Below are 19,841 nucleotides of genomic sequence, written 5' to 3'. Positions count from 1 at the left end.
TCATATAGAGGGGAAGACAGGTTACGAATAATTCAGAAGTAATTTTTTTGGCTTTGAAGTGTATTTTTCCTTATATTCAAATATCTATTCTATGTGTTGGAAATTCACCTCACAATAAGGAAAGCTTCTAAGAGGTAGTGTTGTCTGATTTTCTCGTTGATCTGCTTCTCACCTTTACTTTCGAGTAGATAGAAGTTTGCATTTTTGGCACCTCCCATGGACTGAAGTGTTAAATATTTGGGCTTTTAAAGGCTTTTTTTACATTCTGTCATTTACAGGCAGAATGAGTTAGGCTTTGTGATGTCTCTAGATCACTTTAAGCTGGAGGGACTCCTGAGTGGCTCAGTCAGTTAAGCATCTGCCTTCAGCCCAGATCATGATCCCAGGGTCCTGGGATCGAGCCCTGCATGGGGCTCCCTGCTCTGCGGAGAGCCTGCTTCTTCCTCTCCCTCTGCCTGCCTCTCCCCCTGCTTGTGCTCTCTCTCTCTGTCAAATAAATAAAATATTAAAAAAAAGATCACTTTAAGCTGGAAACTTCTAAGATTCTAAGTTGAGAAAATGGATATCATCTGAAAAGTATTTAAGATTAGATAAATGTTTGATTGTAATAAAACAAGTCTGGAAATTGTAAAGATGTGTAAGTGGTAAATTATCACAGTTTTAGTCTAAAGATCATTGGTAAATTGAAAGATAATTTAGAAGCAGAGTGAGGCTGGGAAATTATTCCATGTTGTTAATTTTCTTCTTCTTGATCCTGGGGAAGGCAGTATAGATTTAACTGAACAACAGTAAGACCTGTCTATTAAAATAGTGGAATGTATGCACAGCACATAGCTTTTATCAATGAGTTAGTACCTGTAAAGAGCCTTATTGTAATAGGCTGTATGGGAAAAAATAAAATAATTGAATTTAGTCTTTCGTGGTTATATGTTCTGTTTATGAACTGTTTTTTGAAGAGTTTAATTATACTTCTTTTTTATGTCAACTCTTAGTGGAGGGAATAAGATGTCAATCAAATTTTGTACTAAGATCATATGGTAAGTTCTAGTTCATCCTACTTGAGAGAAGAAAACTTGTTTCATTTTTGTGAGTTAACTAATATTCTCTTGACAACTCATACTAGCCGTGCTTATTTTGGTGGTATTTTTATAATTTAAAGACAATTACATTGGAGTTAATGAGGATATTCAGAAATTATATATCTTATTAGAAGTTACATAATATATTCTGTGAAATAATTTGCAGATTTAAAATTGCAATACTTGTTTTGATTCGAGGGTTCTGATGACTTCAGAATTGGAAGTTCTAAGTGCATTATGTGCCATAAAGCGTAGAAATAATAAATGTGTTTTGATACAGTTGGTATCTTTTGTGGGTAGTTATTTGTGAATGGGGAAAGGAACAGGAAGTAGTCCCCAGAGGCCACAACTATTTTCCTCCTTTGTTCTGCCAGAAATACACTTAAAGTGAACAGACTCTCTAAGTATCACTGCTTGAGAGCATATGAAGGGAATTACACCCAGAATGGTTTTTCTTACCTCAAAAATCACTACTGTATTTTGCCAATATGCTAGTCTGAAAACCCCTTGACTGCTGATCATGTGGCAACTTTATATGTTTGGCAAATAAGTCAATGTCTTCCTTAGGCTTTTGTGATTAGTATCTTTTTTTTTGTTTCTCTTTTCAGTGTACTTCCCCAGGGGTACCAGCCCACATGCAGAGCAGGTCTATGTTAAGACCACTGGAACTCTCATTAACCAATCAGACCTCATATTCTGAAAATGACATTTTAAAGAAAGAGTTAGAAGCAATGAGAACTTTCTGTGAATCGGCAAAACAAGACCGCCTCAAGCTCCAGAATGAGCTGGCACACAAGGTGGCCGAGTGCAAAGCTTTAGCGCTAGAATGTGAACGGATCAAGGAGGATTCCGACGAGCAGATAAAGCAGTTAGAAGACGCACTGAAGGATGTGCAGAAGAGAATGTATGAGTCCGAAGGTAAAGTAAAACAAATGCAGACACACTTTCTTGCCCTTAAAGAGCACCTGACAAGTGAAGCAGCCACAGGGAGCCACAGACTGATGGAGGAGCTAAAGGACCAGCTGAAGGACATGAAGTCGAAATATGAGGGCGCGTCAGCCGAAGTGGGAAAATTGCGAAACCAAATCAAACAAAATGAGCTGTTAGTAGAACAGTTTAGGAGGGATGAAGGCAAGCTGGTGGAAGAGAATAAGCGATTGCAGAAGGAACTGAGTACGTGTGAAATGGAGCGAGACAAGAAAGGAAGGAGGGTCGCCGAGGTGGAAGGCCAGGTAAAAGAACTCTTAGCAAAGTTGGCCCTTTCGGTTCCGACAGAAAAATTTGAGAGCATGAAGAGCTTTTTATCAAGCGAAGTAAATGAGAAGGTGAAAAAAGTAGGAGAAACGGAAAGAGAGTATGAAAAATCACTTACTGAAATCAGACAGTTAAAGAGAGAGCTTGAAAATTGTAAGGCCAAACTGGCTCAGCACGTCAAGCCAGAGGAGCATGAGCGGCTCAAAAGCAGACTGGAGCAGAGAGCAGGAGAATTCTCAAAGAAGGTCACCGAACTCACGTCGAAAAATCAGACATTGCAGAGGGATGTTGAAAAGGTTTATCTGGATAATAAGCTCCTCAGCCAGCAAGTACAGAACTTAACAAGTGAAATGAAAAATCATTATGTTCCCCTACAAGTCAGTGAAGAAATGAAAAAGTCACATGATGTCACCGTTGATGAGCTGAAGAAACAGCTTTTAGATGTAACACAAAAATACGCAGACAAGAAGCTGGAAATGGAGAAATTGCTGATGGAAAATGACAGTTTAAGTAAGAATGTTAGCCACCTGGAAACTGTGTTCGTGCCCCCCGAGAAACACCAGAAAGAGGTCACGGCTCTGAAATCCAGTGTTGCTGACCTCAAACGACAGCTGTCTGAACTGAATAAGAAGTGTGGCGAAGACCGAGAGAACATAAATGCACTCCTGTCTGAAAACACTAACTTGAAAAAGACCCTGAGTACCCAGTATGTGCCGGCTAAAACCCACAAAGAGGTGAAAACCGAGTTGAATGGTGCACTGGATAAGGCGCACAGAGAATTACTCGATGTGAAGAAAAAATTCGAAGATCTCAATCAGGAATTTGTAAAAACAAAAGGTGAGAATGAAATCCTCAGAAGAAACCTGGAAAACACTCGGAGCCAAATAAAAGCTGAGTACATCAGCCTCCAAGAGCATGAGGAGAAGATGAGTGTCATCAACCAGAGTATGAAGAGGGTACAGGATAACAGTGTGGAAATACTGGCTAACTACAGAAAGGGGCAAGAGGAGATTGTGACACTGCATGCCGAAATCGAAGCCCAGAAGAAGGAACTTGACACGATACAGGAGTGCATTAAGCTCAAATATGCTCCAATCGTCAGCTTCGAAGAGTGTGAGAGAAAATTTAAAGTAACAGAGAAAGAACTAAAAGAACAGTTAGCAGAGCAGACGCAAAGATACCATGTTAGGGAAGAAGAGGCCAAGAAGTACAAGCAAGAGAATGACAAGTTGAAGAAGGAGATTTGCACTCTTCAGAAGGATTTAAAGGATAAGAATGTTCTTGTTGAGAACTCTCATGACACGGAGAGAGCACTAAACAGGAAAACAGAAGAGCTAAACAAACAGTTGAAAGACCTGTTACAGAAATACACGGAGGTGAAGACTGAGAAGGAAAAGCTGGTTGACGAAAATGCCAGACAGACTTCTGAGCTTCGCGCAGCCCAGACCCTTCTGCAAAAGCAGCATGTTCCATTGGAACAGGTGGAGGCCCTGAAAAAATCTCTTAACAGCACCATTGAGCATCTAAAGGAGGAACTGAAGAATAAGCAGAGGTGTTATGAGAAAGAGCAACAGACAGTGGCCAAACTGCATCAGATGTTGGAGAACCAAAAGAACTCTTTGGTGCCCCTGGCAGAGCATTTGCGGATTAAGGAAGCATTCGAGAAGGAATTGGGCATCATAAAGGCCAGCCTGAGGGAAAAGGAAGAAGAAAGCCAAAACAAAACCGAAGAGGTCTCCAAACTCCAGTCTGAGGTTCAGAACACTAAACAAGCATTAAAAAAGCTGGAGACGAGAGAGGTGGTTGATCTGTCTAAGTATAAAGCAACAAAAAGTGATTTGGAGACCCAGATTTCCAACCTAAATGAGAAAATGGCCAATCTGAATAGAAAGTATGAAGAAGCCTGTGAGGAGGTGCTGCATGCCCAAAAGAAGCAACTTTCTGCCAAAGATGAGAAGGAATTACTACATTTCAGCATTGAGCAAGAAATCAAGGATCAGCAGGAGCGGTGTGATAAGTCCTTAACAACAATCACAGAGTTACAGAAAAGAATCCAGGAATCGGCCAAACAAATTGAAGCAAAAGATAATAAGGTAGGCACCGAGTAGTCTGCATGGCTTGATGTTGGCTGCCCCAGAGCAGAGCTGCCGGAGTGGGACAGGGCCCTTTACAACAGCATGCCACAGGACAGGGTTACAAAAGCATTAACTACGTGACCATTAAATGCCACCTTTCCAGTTAGACTACTGGTGTGCGAAGCAATTCAGGATTGAAAAAAAAAGTAAAGTCATACAGACAAAAGCCTTTCTCCTTGGGTTTCCTCAACTGGTATAGCCAAGAACTGAGGAAAGATGGGGAGACTCAAGGTTCACTTGCCTCCTAAGGGAATGGTCATTCCAGTGGGTTGTAGGGTACTGGAAGGGTGATGAGAGAGAGGAGGAAGAAAGCTATTTCTGGGCTGCAAGAAATGAAGGACACGAGGGAGCACCCCAGACTTGATCTTGGCACTCACCCATGCCAGTAACCGAGCCCTCCCAATTCCTTGTATACCCTGTCCTCCTATCTTTCCACAGACTGGTCTCCTCGCCTGGAATGCCCTGCCCCTCCTGCCTCTTAAGTCCTGTACATTCCTTCATGCCCACTTCAACATGTGTCCTCCTTCCTGAAGCCTTCACTGTCCAATCTAGCCTCTAGTAAACTGTTCCTCTCCCAAAATGCATGTCTTCTGTTAGTGCTGCCGTTCATTTCAGATGCCTAGATTACTGTCTCAGAGTTATGTGGTTGATCTTCTCAACCAGCGTGTAAGGTCAGGTTTGTAACTTACCTTTTCTTCTTACTCATTCTCATGATACAATTTACAGAATAGGTGCCCAACAATATTTTTGAAACTGGTAGTTGGCATAAAGTGTGTACTATGAAGATGAGAAATCAGGAAGGTTGGGTGCATTTTTATCAGTTCAATGAATAGTTATTAAAAGCCTTCTGTATGCCAGGTGCTGTGGTCCGTTCTGGGGGTACAGTGACACTTAAGAGCAGACACATCCCTAGCCCTCCTCAGTGGAGGAGTGCAAGTACTAACCTGACCCATCTGCTCATATGGCCCAGAATTTAAATGCTCTCTGCTTGTTCTGAAGGTTGTTATGAATATAATAGTGTATAATTACAATAGCAAGTTATTACTAGCTGCTTAAAATTGTTGCCACTTATTGAGCATATACTACATACCAGGCATGTATTTATGATTGCATTTGATTTTCTTAACTATGGAAGAACTTCCCCCTTTCACTGAGAAAGGAACTAAAGCTCAGAAAAGGAAAGGAAATTAACCAAGCTCACACAGCTAATAAGTAACAGATCAGGCTGATTTTAAATAAAGCCTTTGCTCTCTCCACTAGTCTGAACAGCCTCCTGATTTTTTTTCCCTCTTTAAGACAAAGTAGTCTAGGGGCGCCTGGGTGGCTCAGTTGTTAAGCGTCTGCCTTCGGCTCAGGTCATGATCCCAGGGTCCTGGGATCGAGCCCCACATCGGGCTCCCTGCTCGGCAAGGAGCCTGCTTCTCCCTCTGCTGCTCCCCCTGCTTGTGTTCTCTCTCTCGCTGTCAAATAAATAAATAAAATCTTAAAAAAAAAAAAAAGAAAAGACAAAGTAGTCTAAAATCATACCTTCTTTTTTTTCAAACACATTTTTTTAATTATTCTTATGTTCAGTTAGTCAGCATATAGTACATCATTAGTTTTTGATGTAGTGTTCAACGATTTCATTAGTTGCGTATAACACTCAGTGCTCATCACATCACACATTCTTGACAAGAACCAGGCACGTAAGTTAATGCTAGACTTACATGAGCCATGCTCTCTTTTCAAACTTTGTTAGAGGCAATGCCCCATAGGTTCCTATGTTTCGAATGACCTGGAAGAAAATCTGTAGACTTTCTTAAGTATTTAAATATTATCTAAGAAGAAAAAGACTGAGGTCACACTCCAATCTCAGGATATGTATTTATTCTCAATTTGGTAATGCTTTTGTAAGGAATTTACTGAGAGGAATTTAATAGAAGAACTTACATATTGTATATACTGCTGTTGATCATAATCTTGACAATACTCATTCCTCAATTTTCTGCCTATAAAGATAAATTGTGTGCCTCAAGGAGTGATTTTTGTGTAAAGGTGTTCATGAGAATCGAATAAGTGCATAAGACAGGTTTATCCCATACTTTTTTCTTTCTTTATAAGATAACGGAACTGCTTAATGACGTGGAAAGACTCAAGCAGGCACTCAGCGGCCTTTCACAGCTCACGTCCCCGAGCGGGAGTCCTGGCAAGAGGCAGAGCCAGCTGGTCGACACCCTGCAGCAGCAAGTGAAGTCCCTGCAGCAGCAGCTGGCTGTGAGTAGCCAGCCCTCGGAGCCTTCGTGCCCATGTGTGCGGGTTCACGTAGTTGGTAAAAGTTTATTTAGAAATCACATTAATCTGTGGCTGCGCTCAGGTCCAGGAAGGTAACCATTTTTGCCCAAAGTTACTTGTACTCGTGGTGTATTGGGTGCCTACAATATGCCAGGCATGGCCCTGAACACTTTGCTTACTTTGACCTTGATCTTCATCACGGCCCTACAAGGTTTTATTCCCCCGATTTAATTCTTAAGGAAACAAAGATGAAAATACTTGAGGCCTAGGGACATGCAGCTAGAATTTAATCCTGGGACTGGCTGACTCCAAATCTGGTATCTTTCTAACTCTCTCAAATATTGGTCCACTCAACTTTTAAAGGAGGTATTCTTTTTTTTTTTTTTTTTTTTAGAAATACATATTTTATACTTACAAATAAAGGTAGGCATCCCTCTGGTTTTATACCTCATGTATTAAAAGAAAACATCTGGAAATATATATATTCGTATATAGGTAGCCTATATGCATATATGTGTCTCCTTTCTATTTGAAAGAAAGCAACTGGATTGAGAAACTGAAGACGGGAGCTGAGTTCTAAACTCCTCCACTTAAAAGCGAGTGACACAGAACATTCCCCTTAATCCTTGGCCTCCTTACCTGTAAAGTAGGCTAGTAAGAACAAATTACTTACTTGTTTGCTTTTTTAATCAGATGAGGTAATATAACATGCATGGAAATGCTAAGGAAAACATATCCTGCTCAAATGTAAATTGTTGCTAATAATTTCCAATTTTAGATGAATTGGTTAGGAGTTGTTTTTGAATAGAAGAAAGCTATTTTTTAAGGGTTCATTTTATTAACACCCCTGGCCTACAAATTAATGATGACAAATTACTGATTTGGATCTTATCAAAAGGATGTGGTAGTCCCTTCAATAATTGGAAATATTGGTTTATTATTTATTATGTTCATGACACTGTGCTAAACACTGTCAGGGAGAGAGAGAGTACACAGTTTTTGTCCCAGGGAGTTCTGGGTAGGTAGAGAGGCAAAATACGATCCACGAAAAGTAAAGTAACAAGACCAAAAATATCAAATATGGAATTGAGAATAAGATCCCAGATTCTAAGTGATTATGAATTCACAGGAAGGAAGGATCACTGGTGTGGTGGGAGCTAGTTAGAGAGGAAGGAAACAGCTGTCCTGAACCTGTAAGGTAGATGGTGTTTTGGTAGGTGAATGGAGCACAGAGAATCTTTCAGGCAAGGGAAATCGTAGGGAGGAAGGGGTGGAGTGGAATGCAAGAGGCATGCATTGTGGCGAAACTGCCAAGCCTGTTGAGAAGCAAGCGCATGAGTCTGGATTCTCTTTTATATGGAATGAAGTTTCTCCTGAGGTTTTTGAGCCAAAAGTGGTATGAGCAAAGAGAAGCATGAGAGGAGATAAAATCTGGAGGCAGGGAGACAAGATGAGAAGCTTTTGCAATAATCCAAAGTAGAAGTTGATAAGTGTCTGGATGATCTCGTGGCATTAGATGTGAACTGAGGCAGTAATTTCATGGTACCTAGAACAGTGGCATTGCTTTCACTAGGAATGTTCCCACACGTTGATTAGGAAAGTTTATACTACTGTTACTCTATGAAGTTTTGCATCTGGTGAGTCCAAGGTGGTTTGTTACAAGGTGTGGCAGGAGCATAACATGGTGGGAGCACAATACTGTTGTGTAGCATCAAGCCTGAAGGTGGCATTATCACAAGCCTCCATGTGTTTGAAAACGTGAATGCTGATTCTCTGATCTGTCTGTCTTTCCACATTTCTAGGATGCTGACAGACAGCACCAAGAGGTGATTGCAATTTATCGGACACATCTTCTTAGTGCTGCACAGGTAAAAAAAAAAAACTCTTCCTCCTTTGGAAAAGATTTCATTTTATTCTTTTTATTTCTAAGAATCTTTTCAATTTTATTTTTTAAAAATTCCAGTATAGTTAACATACAGTTCTGTATTAGTTTCAGATGTACAATACGGTGATTCAACACTTCCATACATTACCCGGTGCTCAACACAGCTGCACTCTTTAATCCCCATTTTAGAGAAGACCATTTATTAGTTTCAAGTAAATTTATGTGAAAGTCATTGATGTGTAAAGTAGTTGTATCCCATATGCTTATTTAAAAATAATTGTGTTTCTTTTAATCATGGCTTGTGTATCTCCCAGAGAAATTTACAAAGCTATATGGTAACACAACATCTTAAATTTAGTGTTCTCTCCATCTGCTTGTCACTCATTTTATAGACAGTTTGGCAACATATGATGGCAGCGCATGTTACTGGTACTGCTAGCTGGAGATAATGCCTTGACATCCATACCTGGCTGTCAGCTAAAGAGAGTGGAAAGGACTTTACTGTTTCTCAGGAGTATTTCTTGAAATGTAGGAAATACTATAAAAGTGCAAAAATGACAAGGGGTGCACAAAATTGTAAGAGTGTAAAAAAAAATTGGTTCTGTTAGATTATCAATAATATTTATTTATTGAGGCTTAAACTCAGTGAAGCATAAGATTAAGAATTCCCTTCTTTGGGGGTATAATGAGAAAGCTTTCTTTAGAAAAATAAGAAAATGTTTAGCATATGAAGAATACTATACTTAATGCTCTGTAGAAACCTTATGATCAGCTTCTCCAAAATTCTCAGAATAGATTTTTCAGGAAGACATATTAAAAGAGACAATGTTAGAATGGCAGGTGAGATATAACAGGACTTGTTTAGGATTTGAAGTGTCAGCCCACACTGTTTTTGTTTTGTTTTGTTTTGTTTTTAAAAGGTGTTGAGATGAGAGAAAGCTTCCAAGAAGGTCATTTTTTAATAAAAGGAACTAGGTAAAATAATAAAAAGGAAGAAGGTTTACAGTGTCAAATTCTTAAAAGTCAAAAAGCCTTCCTTTTCTATAGGAGATGCAGGAGAAACAAATGGAAAAGAATGAATGGTATGATTGGCTACTTTCTTTTGAGGAGCTAGAAGATGAGCTGGGATTTGAAAGTACAGTTGACCCTCGAACAGTGGGAGGCAGGGGTGCAGACCCTGCATGGTTGAAAAATCTGCGTATAACTTTTGATTCCCCCAAAAACTTGACTACTAATAGTCTGTTGTTCACTGGAAGCCTCACCAGTAATATAAGTAGTCAGTTAACACATATTTGGTATGTTATATTTATTAAATATTTATTATATACTGTATTCTTACAAAAAGTCAGAGAAAAGAAAATGTTATTAAGAAAATCGTAAGAGAGGGGCGCCTGGGTGGCTCAGTTGGTTAAGCGACTGCCTTCAGCTCAGGTCATGATCCTGGAGTCCTGGGATCGAGTCCCACATCGGGCTCCCTGCTCAGCGGGGAGTCTGCTTCTCCCTCTGACCCTCTTCCCTCTCGTGCTATCTCTCATTCTCTCTCACTCAAATAAATAAATGAAATCTTAAAAAAAAAAAGAAAATTGTAAGAGAAAATACATGTATAGTACCATATGGTATTAATAAAAAAAAAGAAATCTGTGTCTATGTGGACCCATGGTTTGAACTCCTGTTGTTCAAGGGTCAACTTACTGCAGTTGTTAGAGAAGACAATTGATGGACAGCAGAATAGGAACTTTAGGAGGAAAATGGTAGAAAAGTGTAGAAGATGTGTGTTAGAGAGGATGGAGGAACTCATTCAGGTCTGATATTGGCCAGAGGAGGAAGAGCATGCTCTCGCCGGAAGACACTGCAAACTAACGAGCCTTTCAACTTTGTCTAATGTATGCTTCCAAAAGTTGAAATTCTACTGACTCCTAATGAAACATAACAAAAACAACTGGCATCTGAAATAGTCTTGCCTTCTGGCATCATAAAGTTAACTAAGAAATTCAGTTTAGTCAACTATGGCTAATGTTTGAAATTTAATCATCCTGCTGTTATAGAAACAGATTTTGGAAGCATAACTTTTTATATTAATAGGAAGTGTTATGCTGAAACCTATTCAAGTGTTCAAGCAAAGAAAAAGGGGAAGAGGGTGTTGTAAGCCTACCATATTGACTCGCATTTAATCAACCTCTTGCCATCTTTTTAAGTTCAAAGTGTTTCTTCCTAAATATAAATGGCTAACATTCATATAAAAAGATCTCAACCTCATTGGTAATGGGTAAATGCAAATAAACAAGGAGGTACCATTTTTCACCTATGGGATTGGCAAATATTAAACAAGACGATAGTCTGTAGTGTTGGCCAAGGTGTCTGGGAAATCGGCATTTATACCCGGTTGGTGGCAGTGCAAATCGTTACAATGCCGGTAGAGGGAAGTTTTGTAGTGCTTAGCAAAATTAGCAATTGAGCCTGCTTTTGACCCGGCAATTTCTTCTCGAGGAATCTGCCGATAATGGGCGACACTGGAGCGCCTGGGTGGCTCAGTCATTAAGCGTCTGCCTTTGGCTCAGGTCATGATCCCAGGGTCCTGGGATCGAGCCCCGCATCGGGCTCCCTGCTCAGCAGGAAGCCTGCTTCTCCCTCTCCCACTCCCCTTGCTTGTGTTCCCTCTCTCACTGTGTCTCTCTCTGTGAAAAAAAAAAAAAAAAAAAAAAAAAGATGGGCGACACCTTAAATGGCCATCATTGGGGGAACGAGTAAAGAAACGATGATATATCCGTACACTGGAATATTATCCAATAACGTAAAATAATTAGGGATACAGGGGCGCCTGGGTGGCTCAGTTGGTTAAGCCACTGCCTTCAGCTCAGGTCATGATCCTGGAGTCCCGGGATCGAGTCCCGCATCGGGCTCCCTGCTCAGCGGGGAGCCTGCTTCGCCCTCTGACCCTCCCCCTTCTCATGCTCTCTCTCTCAAATAAATAAATAAAAAATCTTTAAAAAAAAATAATTAGGGATACAGCTGGGGAAAGACTTTGCGACATTAGGTGAAAGGGCAAGTTGCAAAATCGTACATGTGATCCTACTTAGGATAAGAATATAAGTATGGGGTCTTTTTCATTGATTACTTTTCTAATTACAAAAACATTTCTCAGCAGGAGCAGGAAATAAAACAGCTTTGTAGCTGACTTTGCTTATCTATAACTCATGCTGCCCCTATTATCTGAGCCGTTATGAAAAGAGAAAAGGAGAGGCGTTTGTCCATCCGTCTTCTGATAATAAGTGTTGAGAGCAGCTGGTCTGTACTACTTTGAAGCTGACTTTCTTTCCAGTAAATCCTTTAGAATAGCACCGCGATGATGAGGCTTTAGCATTTGGTGAATCACAACCACTTAGGCCCTGTTTCAAAGCCTAGGTCTTTCGAATTCTTGTGTAAATGAAGATGACATAAAATGTTTCTGCCTTTCTTCTTTCTCTCAAGGGTCACATGGACGAAGACGTGCAGGCGGCCTTACTCCAGATCATACAGATGCGGCAGGGGCTTGTGTGCTAAAGGCAGTCCTGATCAGCCGGGGAGTGCTTTAGCTGTGGTGCTCAGCATTACCTGTGCAACCCCATGGCCTTCCTGGGCCGCCTTGTGCTAGGATAATTGAAATAAAATATATTTTGTTTCATCAGCAAGTTTTTTTTTTAATTAGATGGGTATGTTACTGAGTTTTTCCTTATCAGTTCAAATCTTATATTCTATCTATGTTAATTTTACAGTTAGGCAAACAACCTAACACTGTCTCGGATGGGCTACGTATATTTAAGCTGTTGAGTCCCTAATAAAACATAAGCCACCTTCGTAGGTCCATACGAAGAAGGGTTAGGCTGAAATAATTTTTAAAGATTTCTTTCAGGGAAATTAATTTGGTAAGTGGATCAAAAGATCTTTCAGGTCTTCAGTTGAGCCATGAGACCAAATGTGATTTTAAGGAATGCATCATAACTTGGCTGGCCGAGTTGCATTTTTATTGAAGTAACTTCATGAGTGCCTTTGACTTCTTTTAGAGGTACAGATTTTTTTCTTCTTACACTAGTAACTTTTATGCCCCTTTAAGTACATTTCTTTTCATAAAGTGGTGTGCAGTGCTAAATTACATTTAGATTAAAAACAGGCAAGGGTAGAATGTATTAGGAATTTATTTTAAAATGGTCTCATAATATCTACAGCAGTATCTTAATTTTCACTTGTGATTTCTCTCGCCATAGTATTTAGAGAACTATGATAAATGGTATGCTAGATTTTTCAAAGTGTCAAAAATTTTAGGCTTTTTAAAGCAATTACTTTTACATTTGCTACTATAGTAATCAAGCATTCATTATACATACATCCTCCAAATGCTTTGTACTTATTTATAGGAAAATTGCACTAATAAAATTAATAATGTGAAATGCAGTTTTCATGCAAAATTAGAGAACTGATTTTAGAAAACACATTTTTCAGGTTTTAGATGAAAGTACAATAATAGAGTAAACTGTAAGAATGTAGATCACAAGGAAATAATAAAATTGACCATGTATTAGTAAATACTGTATTGTAACCAACTATTTTTATTAACTACATCTCATTAAGGAGAGGTTATTTGTTTTGCTATTTTTATTAATATTTCGTTTACCATTCAGATCGAAGATTACTAATTTGACTGTTAGCAAATAAACTGAACAAATGAATCCTTTCAACCAAATTTTCTTTTAATTGCAAAATGTGCCTTAGCAATAACCTTTGAACATCGTGAGCCAGATTTCTTTTCTTTTTTTTTTATGCCCAACGTGGGGCTCGAACTCACGACCCTGAGATCAAGAGTCACATGCTGCACCGACTGTGCCAGCCAGGCGCCCCCGAACCAGATTTTTTGGTTCCAATTTTGTATAATAACAAGGACAAAGAGCCATCAAAATAGCTTCTCCCACCAGAAACCATCACATTTCTTCAGTATAGAAACAACAGTGAAAAGTCAGAATTGGATTTATTTTTAATTCTTTAGATAGTTTACATGAGCAGTATTTGGATTCTTTAATTTGTATATTTACTGTTGTCCTTTGGCATGACTTCTGTTTCATGAGTTTTATTTAGGTCTTCTTTGAAGCTCTATAGCAGAGAACGTTCTTTACTGAATAGTCACATTTCAGTGTTGTATTTTCCTTAATAGAAGTGGGAGGGGAGCCTCATGTGTACTTTATTTTGTCTTCAATCACCAATAAAATGTGGAATATCGTTTTGAACATCCTCGTAAAAGATTTACAAGGTCATTTATGCCATGTGCTACTTTTGAGAATTTGGTGTTGAGCACAAAGGGGTCCAACGTACAGATGATGTTGCCCATTTTCAGTCTGCCACATAGAGTGGGGGAGCAAGTGATCTCCTTGAATTAATCCCATTGTCTCTTTCACCCACCTTTTGATATCAAAGGCAGAGATTGCATTTATGACACTGAAGGCTAAAGCTTCTTAGATAGTAAACAAGTGGAATATACAAGAGTGGGTGATGCTGGTCTCTCTGCTGTTCTTTGTTCAGAAAAACAAGGACATCTGCAGGAAGATCAGCTGTGTCAGAGATGGGAGTGCTCTCTAAAAGAATCACCGGATTTCTTTTGGTGTGCGTTCCTTAGTTGAAAGTTCTATTACTCTCCCACTGTTTCATTTCATTCTTATCATTCCTGCTTTGTTGGGAAAGCTCATTCTTTTTGCCAGGGGGTCCATGTTATAAAGAACTATGAAAATTGAATATTCATTCAATGAACATCTTAAACTTCAATATTACAGTGACTTTATTCACTAGCTATACCTGCGCTGTTCTGTAACTCCGGATGAATGTAGCTTAATCTTTCTGATGGCTTGCTTTTTATTTCAACCTTTGCTCTTGACCCTAGCCAAATATTCCGTGGTTTAAAACTCTCTTATGCGTCGGATCTTTGCTGCTTTAGGAATCTTGCTGCTTCAGAACACGAGTGCTTTTCCCCCCAGTGTTACCAGCTTTCCTAAAAACTGTTCTACACATGCTTCTTACCTGCCTGAAGCGTTCCTGTTCTTGGTTTACTCGTTTCAAAGTAGAAAAGGGTTTCAAGTTCATTTTTGGTGCCCATGATGACGAGGTGTATCAGTGCCTGCTCACATAAAGCTAAACCTCAGGTGCCAGTGGCCAGAAGCTTCTCTTGACATCCGCTTCACCACAGTAGAAGAACTCCTTACTGCCTCTTCATTCTCCTCATCACTGGACTCTGCAGCCTCACGTGATCTTCTTTCTTCTTGCAAGTTCTGTGCATCGAAGTAATGGCAGTACCTTTGGCACCAAAATAAGGATGGAAAGAGACTTGCCTGTGATGAGCATGCAAAAATATGGTGGCACACGCCTGCCAGAGAAGGAAGAGCCTGGGCCTCGCTCCTGGCTGCTACATGTTGTGAGTGATATTCAGCAATGACTGTGTTTCAGAAAGGAGGGGGAAAAATGGCACCGTAAAATATATGATATACAAAATACAACATGGAAAACGGGCATCTCCACTCCCTTTCATTCAGTGATCTCCCCAACTAAACTGGATCCGAGACTTTGTTGTTAGAAGTTCTTTCCCAGTTCTGGGCCTTGGCTACTTGAACAAGACTGCCTAGATCAGATCTCTCCGGGTAAATAGTAACCTGCGTCTTAGCACGGCTTCTGTTTCTGGCCACATATAAGGGGCCTCTGCCTCACAAGAGTTGTGATGGTAAGAGGTTTAAAAAAAAACCCAGAAGCTGCAGCAGTGGTGGCATTCCAGGGAAGCTCCCTGGGCACCGAGAGCCCTTGTGGTGAGCATAATTGGTCATGTGGCATGACTTATGCATTAGAGGGCATGTTCATTATTTATGCCCGCATGAACAAACATTGGTGATGAATAGATACAATCAAAAAGGGAAGGTTACAAAAATGTCATATGTAAATGAGAAAGAGCCAAGACTTGTGAAGATTGCTTCCCCAGTAGTTGTGTGTGTGTGTGTGTTTGTGCACCTATATACATACTTACGTTCTACTCCATGATACAGTAGAAGAGACGTCAATAAAAATAATGCCCATTATAATTGATATTTGGCATCAAATTGTTGTACTGAATGGGCCTGATTTTTATGTTTTAAACAGCTTTGCAATTTGTTTTTTAAGATAGCAGTCCTGGGAATATTCTGAATTCAGGAAAGAGTTTAGAGGTTATTGCCTTCTTAATAATTTAGAGTTTCTATTGCCCTGCCAAGTCAGAAGATTAACATTTAATAGAAAAAAATTATATATCTATAATTCAGTCACAGCTATTCGATCAGATGGATTTTACATTAGGTGACAAAGATGTCGAACATTTAAGGACCATTAAGCTACAGGACTCTCTTATTGGGTTCTGAGGCCTCTGAGTCCAGGTCCTGCTGCAAAGAGTATTTGTTTCATCTATACAGAACACATTAAGGATGGGAAAAGGGCATACATTTTAAAAGAAAATAAGCCATGAAAAAAGTGATTTTCCACATTGTGAACAGCTACTATATAGATTCAGTCTGATTTTAAACTAATTAGTTTTGTTCCTCATTAAGTAGCTTTCTTAGAGGCTATAAGAAGATGGTGAAGGTCACTTTAAAAGTGGGACTTGCAGGAAGTCCAACTACCTGGCCACCCTCTCTCGGTATTTCACTTTGAGAAACTACGTTTCCAGTAGTTTCCAGGTCGCTCTAGATCGTAAAGGATTTAAGTTCGAAAATGCCTTCTCTGGGTGGTCCATGAAAGGAAAAAAAAAAAAAAAAAAAGTTACTTCTAATAAGTCTTTACTTTTTCTTAGTGATGCCCAAATTATCAAAGAGGGGATCGACTCTTGAGACCCACTGGCCTATGGGGAGAAAGTCTGCACCATCCTTTTTATTAAGTGCTTGTAACACAGTTCCCATTATGGCAATTAAAACATGACAAGCAGTATCTTAAGCATTATAAACGTTCCTTACTCTTCTTGCCATTCCCACCTCCAAAACCCCAGGAAGAGTATAAAAGCAAATAGATGTAGGGAGGATGTAGGGATGGAGTTCATATCATTTGTAACTTTCCCCCCTTGCAATGTCCAAACAAATGGTGTGGTTTTTCTTTCTTGCTATTCTAGGCTTTTTTTTAATTGCCTCAGACTAAAGTGGCGCCTTATGGGCTGCTTCAGAAATTGTCTTCAGGATTTAAAAATGAAGCCGATTCATATTCAGAGTCTTCCTGCTAAAATCTGTTAAGCCAAAATAAAAAGGACTGCTACTTAGATTTCTGTTTTCCTCATCCTTGCTGCAAACATTGTGTCACAGGAGCTGTGCGTTCCCATTTATGCACAATTAAAAACTCTTCTCTATACAAATGGGGAGGGCTGAACCATCATGGCAGGGCTGCCAGCACCAGTCCTGAGGACTGAAGTGGGCGCGCCTCCATCGAATAAAGGGGAGCTGCTCTCTTGAGCTTGGAGGCTTTTTTTTTTTTTTAAGTGAATTGTTCCAGTTGGCCTTAATCCCTAAGCAATATGGCTCCTTGAAAACCATCTTTATTCATTCACACCAATTGACACTTTAAGAAATTCCTCCAGCTACTGTTCATCTAGGTCTAAATATATCTGTTAGAGTTGAATGCGTTTAAGCGGATTTGCAATCTGTGATTATCCAAAATACTATTCATTGTCAATATTTTTGGTGTGCCATAGCCAATCTTGTTATTATAATGTACATAACTACTTAACGGCGGCAGAGCCCAAATACATCACAGCGATTGGGATAACCTGAACGGGGGCTTTTCTCCGACGCCTCGCTACTGTTTTGGAACAGCTTGTGTGGTTCTGAGCATCGGAAAGAACTCCTTAATAAGCTCTTGCTCCCCTTCCAGACCCTTTTGAGTAATCTCGCCCTCATGTTCTAAGTAGAGAGCAGTTACCAGGACGACAGAGAATTTGAGCAAGATTTAATTGTGATCTGATGTCTAACCAGAATAAAGAGCTGGTGCCTTGAATTTACATTCGAGGTTCCCAAGCAAATGTCAATATGCATATTTATTATTTTTGCCCTGCCTCATTACAAAAAGGAAATTAAGGTGGCTTGCACTGTTTTCCTTAATATGGGAGAGGAGAAGGGGAATGGTAAATACCAAAAGGAGAGGAAAAATAAGCAGTAGCTTGGGACCCAGAAAACATGTCAGAGACACCAAAACATACCGCTCTCTTCTCTGGAGCTGGCCTCAATGTGGTTCAACTTAAGCCGGCGCAAGGACTGAGCACCACGTACGTGAGGCCCAGCATCCGTTACAAAGAGCGCGGTTGGCCCTGGTTCTCAAGCCGGTCCTGCACAGCCAGTGGTGTTCATCTCAAACCGGGGTGTAAGCTCCCCGCGGGGCATGCTCAGTGGGATGGACAGTGTGCCTTACTAAGTGCTTCCATCAGCCTGGATAGTAAGAAACGGAAGCTAGTTTGGGATAACCTTTTTAGTTTGGAATAATTTATAGCCCATGAGATGACTGAGTCAGCAATAATGGCCCACATTTGGGGTCCCTTTAAGTCCATGAAGAGGAAGATTTTTTTCCTCTCGTCTTATTCTTGATCCCCAGATGTTTCCAGCAAATTTCTAAAGTAGAGGTGTGTCTGGTATTTTTTTTGCTTTCCTTTCTGCTCCCTCTGCATTCATTACTGTGTCCTTTCAGGCCCCCTCTGTTCTTACCACACCCTGGATCCTCCTTTGTCACCCCCTCATCCAGGCCTGCCTGCTGCTTGCGTGTTCCTGTTTCCCTTCATCTCCCCCTCGTTCCAAGATAGGAAAGAGGGCCGTTATTTGAGGCAGGTATTAAAAAACAGTATGACCAAATTGATTCACACATTGTACATTATTGATAACCGGCCAACTATTATAAATGAATTTTTACTTTAAAAAAGCCTGCTTAGCTCCCAGTAATGTACTAATTAGAGAATCTTAGGGGAATAATAAAATTAAGGGGAAATCACATTTTAAGGGGCGAGGACGAAAATTTGCAGCAGGTGGAGGAGGCCTTCATCATTGCTTGAATTATGCTCACCCCATCTTCACAATTCCCTCTAAACTACTACTACTTTTCAGAGAGTCCTCCCGCCCCCCATATTTTTGATGAAAATCTCTTCTTTAAAGTATATTAAGAAGTGGACATTCACTGTTCTCTTGACCACCTAACATATGAACCGGCTTTGTATGTTAAGGGAATTGTCTTATGAGCCTTAATGAGATGAAGAGAAGAGATATCCACCCACTATAGAAGCTAAAAATGCAGATGTTTACCTTTCCCTGACATCTCAGGATGGAGGCACACGACCCAGGCCAGGTCATCTTGCCAACTGTGCCCTCGACTTTGGGGCATGAAGTGACGGTAAGAGGCAGAGGTGATGTCTTTCTGGCAGTAGGGACAGTTGGGTTTGCTCCAAGATCAAGTTCCTGGTGCAGAGATGGAGGTGGCCCAAAGATTAGCATCTTTTGCTTGGTTGGGACAGCTGCTGTTTTCTCCCCAGAAAGACTTTGGAGTATGATTTGGAAGCTCTTTCTGTCTGCTTGGGCCCAAGCCTGGTCTCCTGCCTTCTCTGTAATTCAGTGAGCTACCTAGTACATTCATAATAAATAATAAATCCCCTATTTGGTTAAAACAGCCAAGATTGGTTTCTGTTACTTGCAATTAAGAACTTGAGCCGATATAAAAATTTCCCCCTTATCTCCAAAGCAAAGTATATTCAACTTAGAAACTTAGAAAATACAGTCAGGAACAAGGAGAACATAATTTGCCTCAAACCCAGATATAAATATTTTTAATGCTTTGGTAAAGTATCTTTTCTAATACCATTGTATGCATCCAGTCCAAGAAGACGGTGCTGTAGAAAAATAATGATACAGGATTTTTGGCGGGGGGGCCCACTTTCTTCCTTGCCCAGGGAATCCATAAATAAGCTTCCTACCCTTGTCTTAAGAGCCTAGGGTTAAGAGTGCTCGGTTGAATAGGACTGTGTGGACAGGAATTGCTTTTAACTCCTGTAGCTAATGAAAGGATCACCTACAAAAGGCTTGTTAACTCTTTGTTGTATAGGTTGACAATTTTTGCCCTCTAATTTTGTCAATTGTGCTTAACTTTGTCTTTTAACTTTGTCTTTTCTCCCATTCAGAAGTTTAAATTTTGTGTACAAATTCGGCCATCTTTTGTGGTTTGTAG

At 40.1% G+C, this 19,841-nt stretch overlaps 1 protein-coding gene across 2 annotated transcripts in view; it reads left to right on the top strand.

Annotated features, from left to right (window-relative positions):
- The window catches only part of UACA (uveal autoantigen with coiled-coil domains and ankyrin repeats), a 94,739-nt gene extending 82,434 nt beyond the window's left edge, over positions 1-12,305 (top strand). For both annotated transcript variants that reach the window (XM_044917758.1, XM_021693750.2), the window contains exons 16-19: positions 1,688-4,426; positions 6,569-6,721; positions 8,542-8,607; positions 12,093-12,305. In XM_044917758.1, the coding sequence (XP_044773693.1) occupies positions 1,688-4,426; positions 6,569-6,721; positions 8,542-8,607; positions 12,093-12,164 (3,030 nt within the window). In that variant the 3' untranslated portion in view covers positions 12,165-12,305. The remainder of the gene's footprint in view (positions 1-1,687; positions 4,427-6,568; positions 6,722-8,541; positions 8,608-12,092) is intronic.
- The last annotated feature ends 7,536 nt before the right edge of the window (positions 12,306-19,841 follow it).

Source organism: Neomonachus schauinslandi, chromosome 9 (genome assembly GCF_002201575.2).
Source record: "Neomonachus schauinslandi chromosome 9, ASM220157v2, whole genome shotgun sequence".
NCBI classification, from domain to species: Eukaryota; Metazoa; Chordata; class Mammalia; order Carnivora; family Phocidae; genus Neomonachus; species Neomonachus schauinslandi.
The sequence above is the reverse complement of the archived record's forward strand: the minus strand, read 5'-3'. Positions and strand labels throughout refer to the sequence as shown.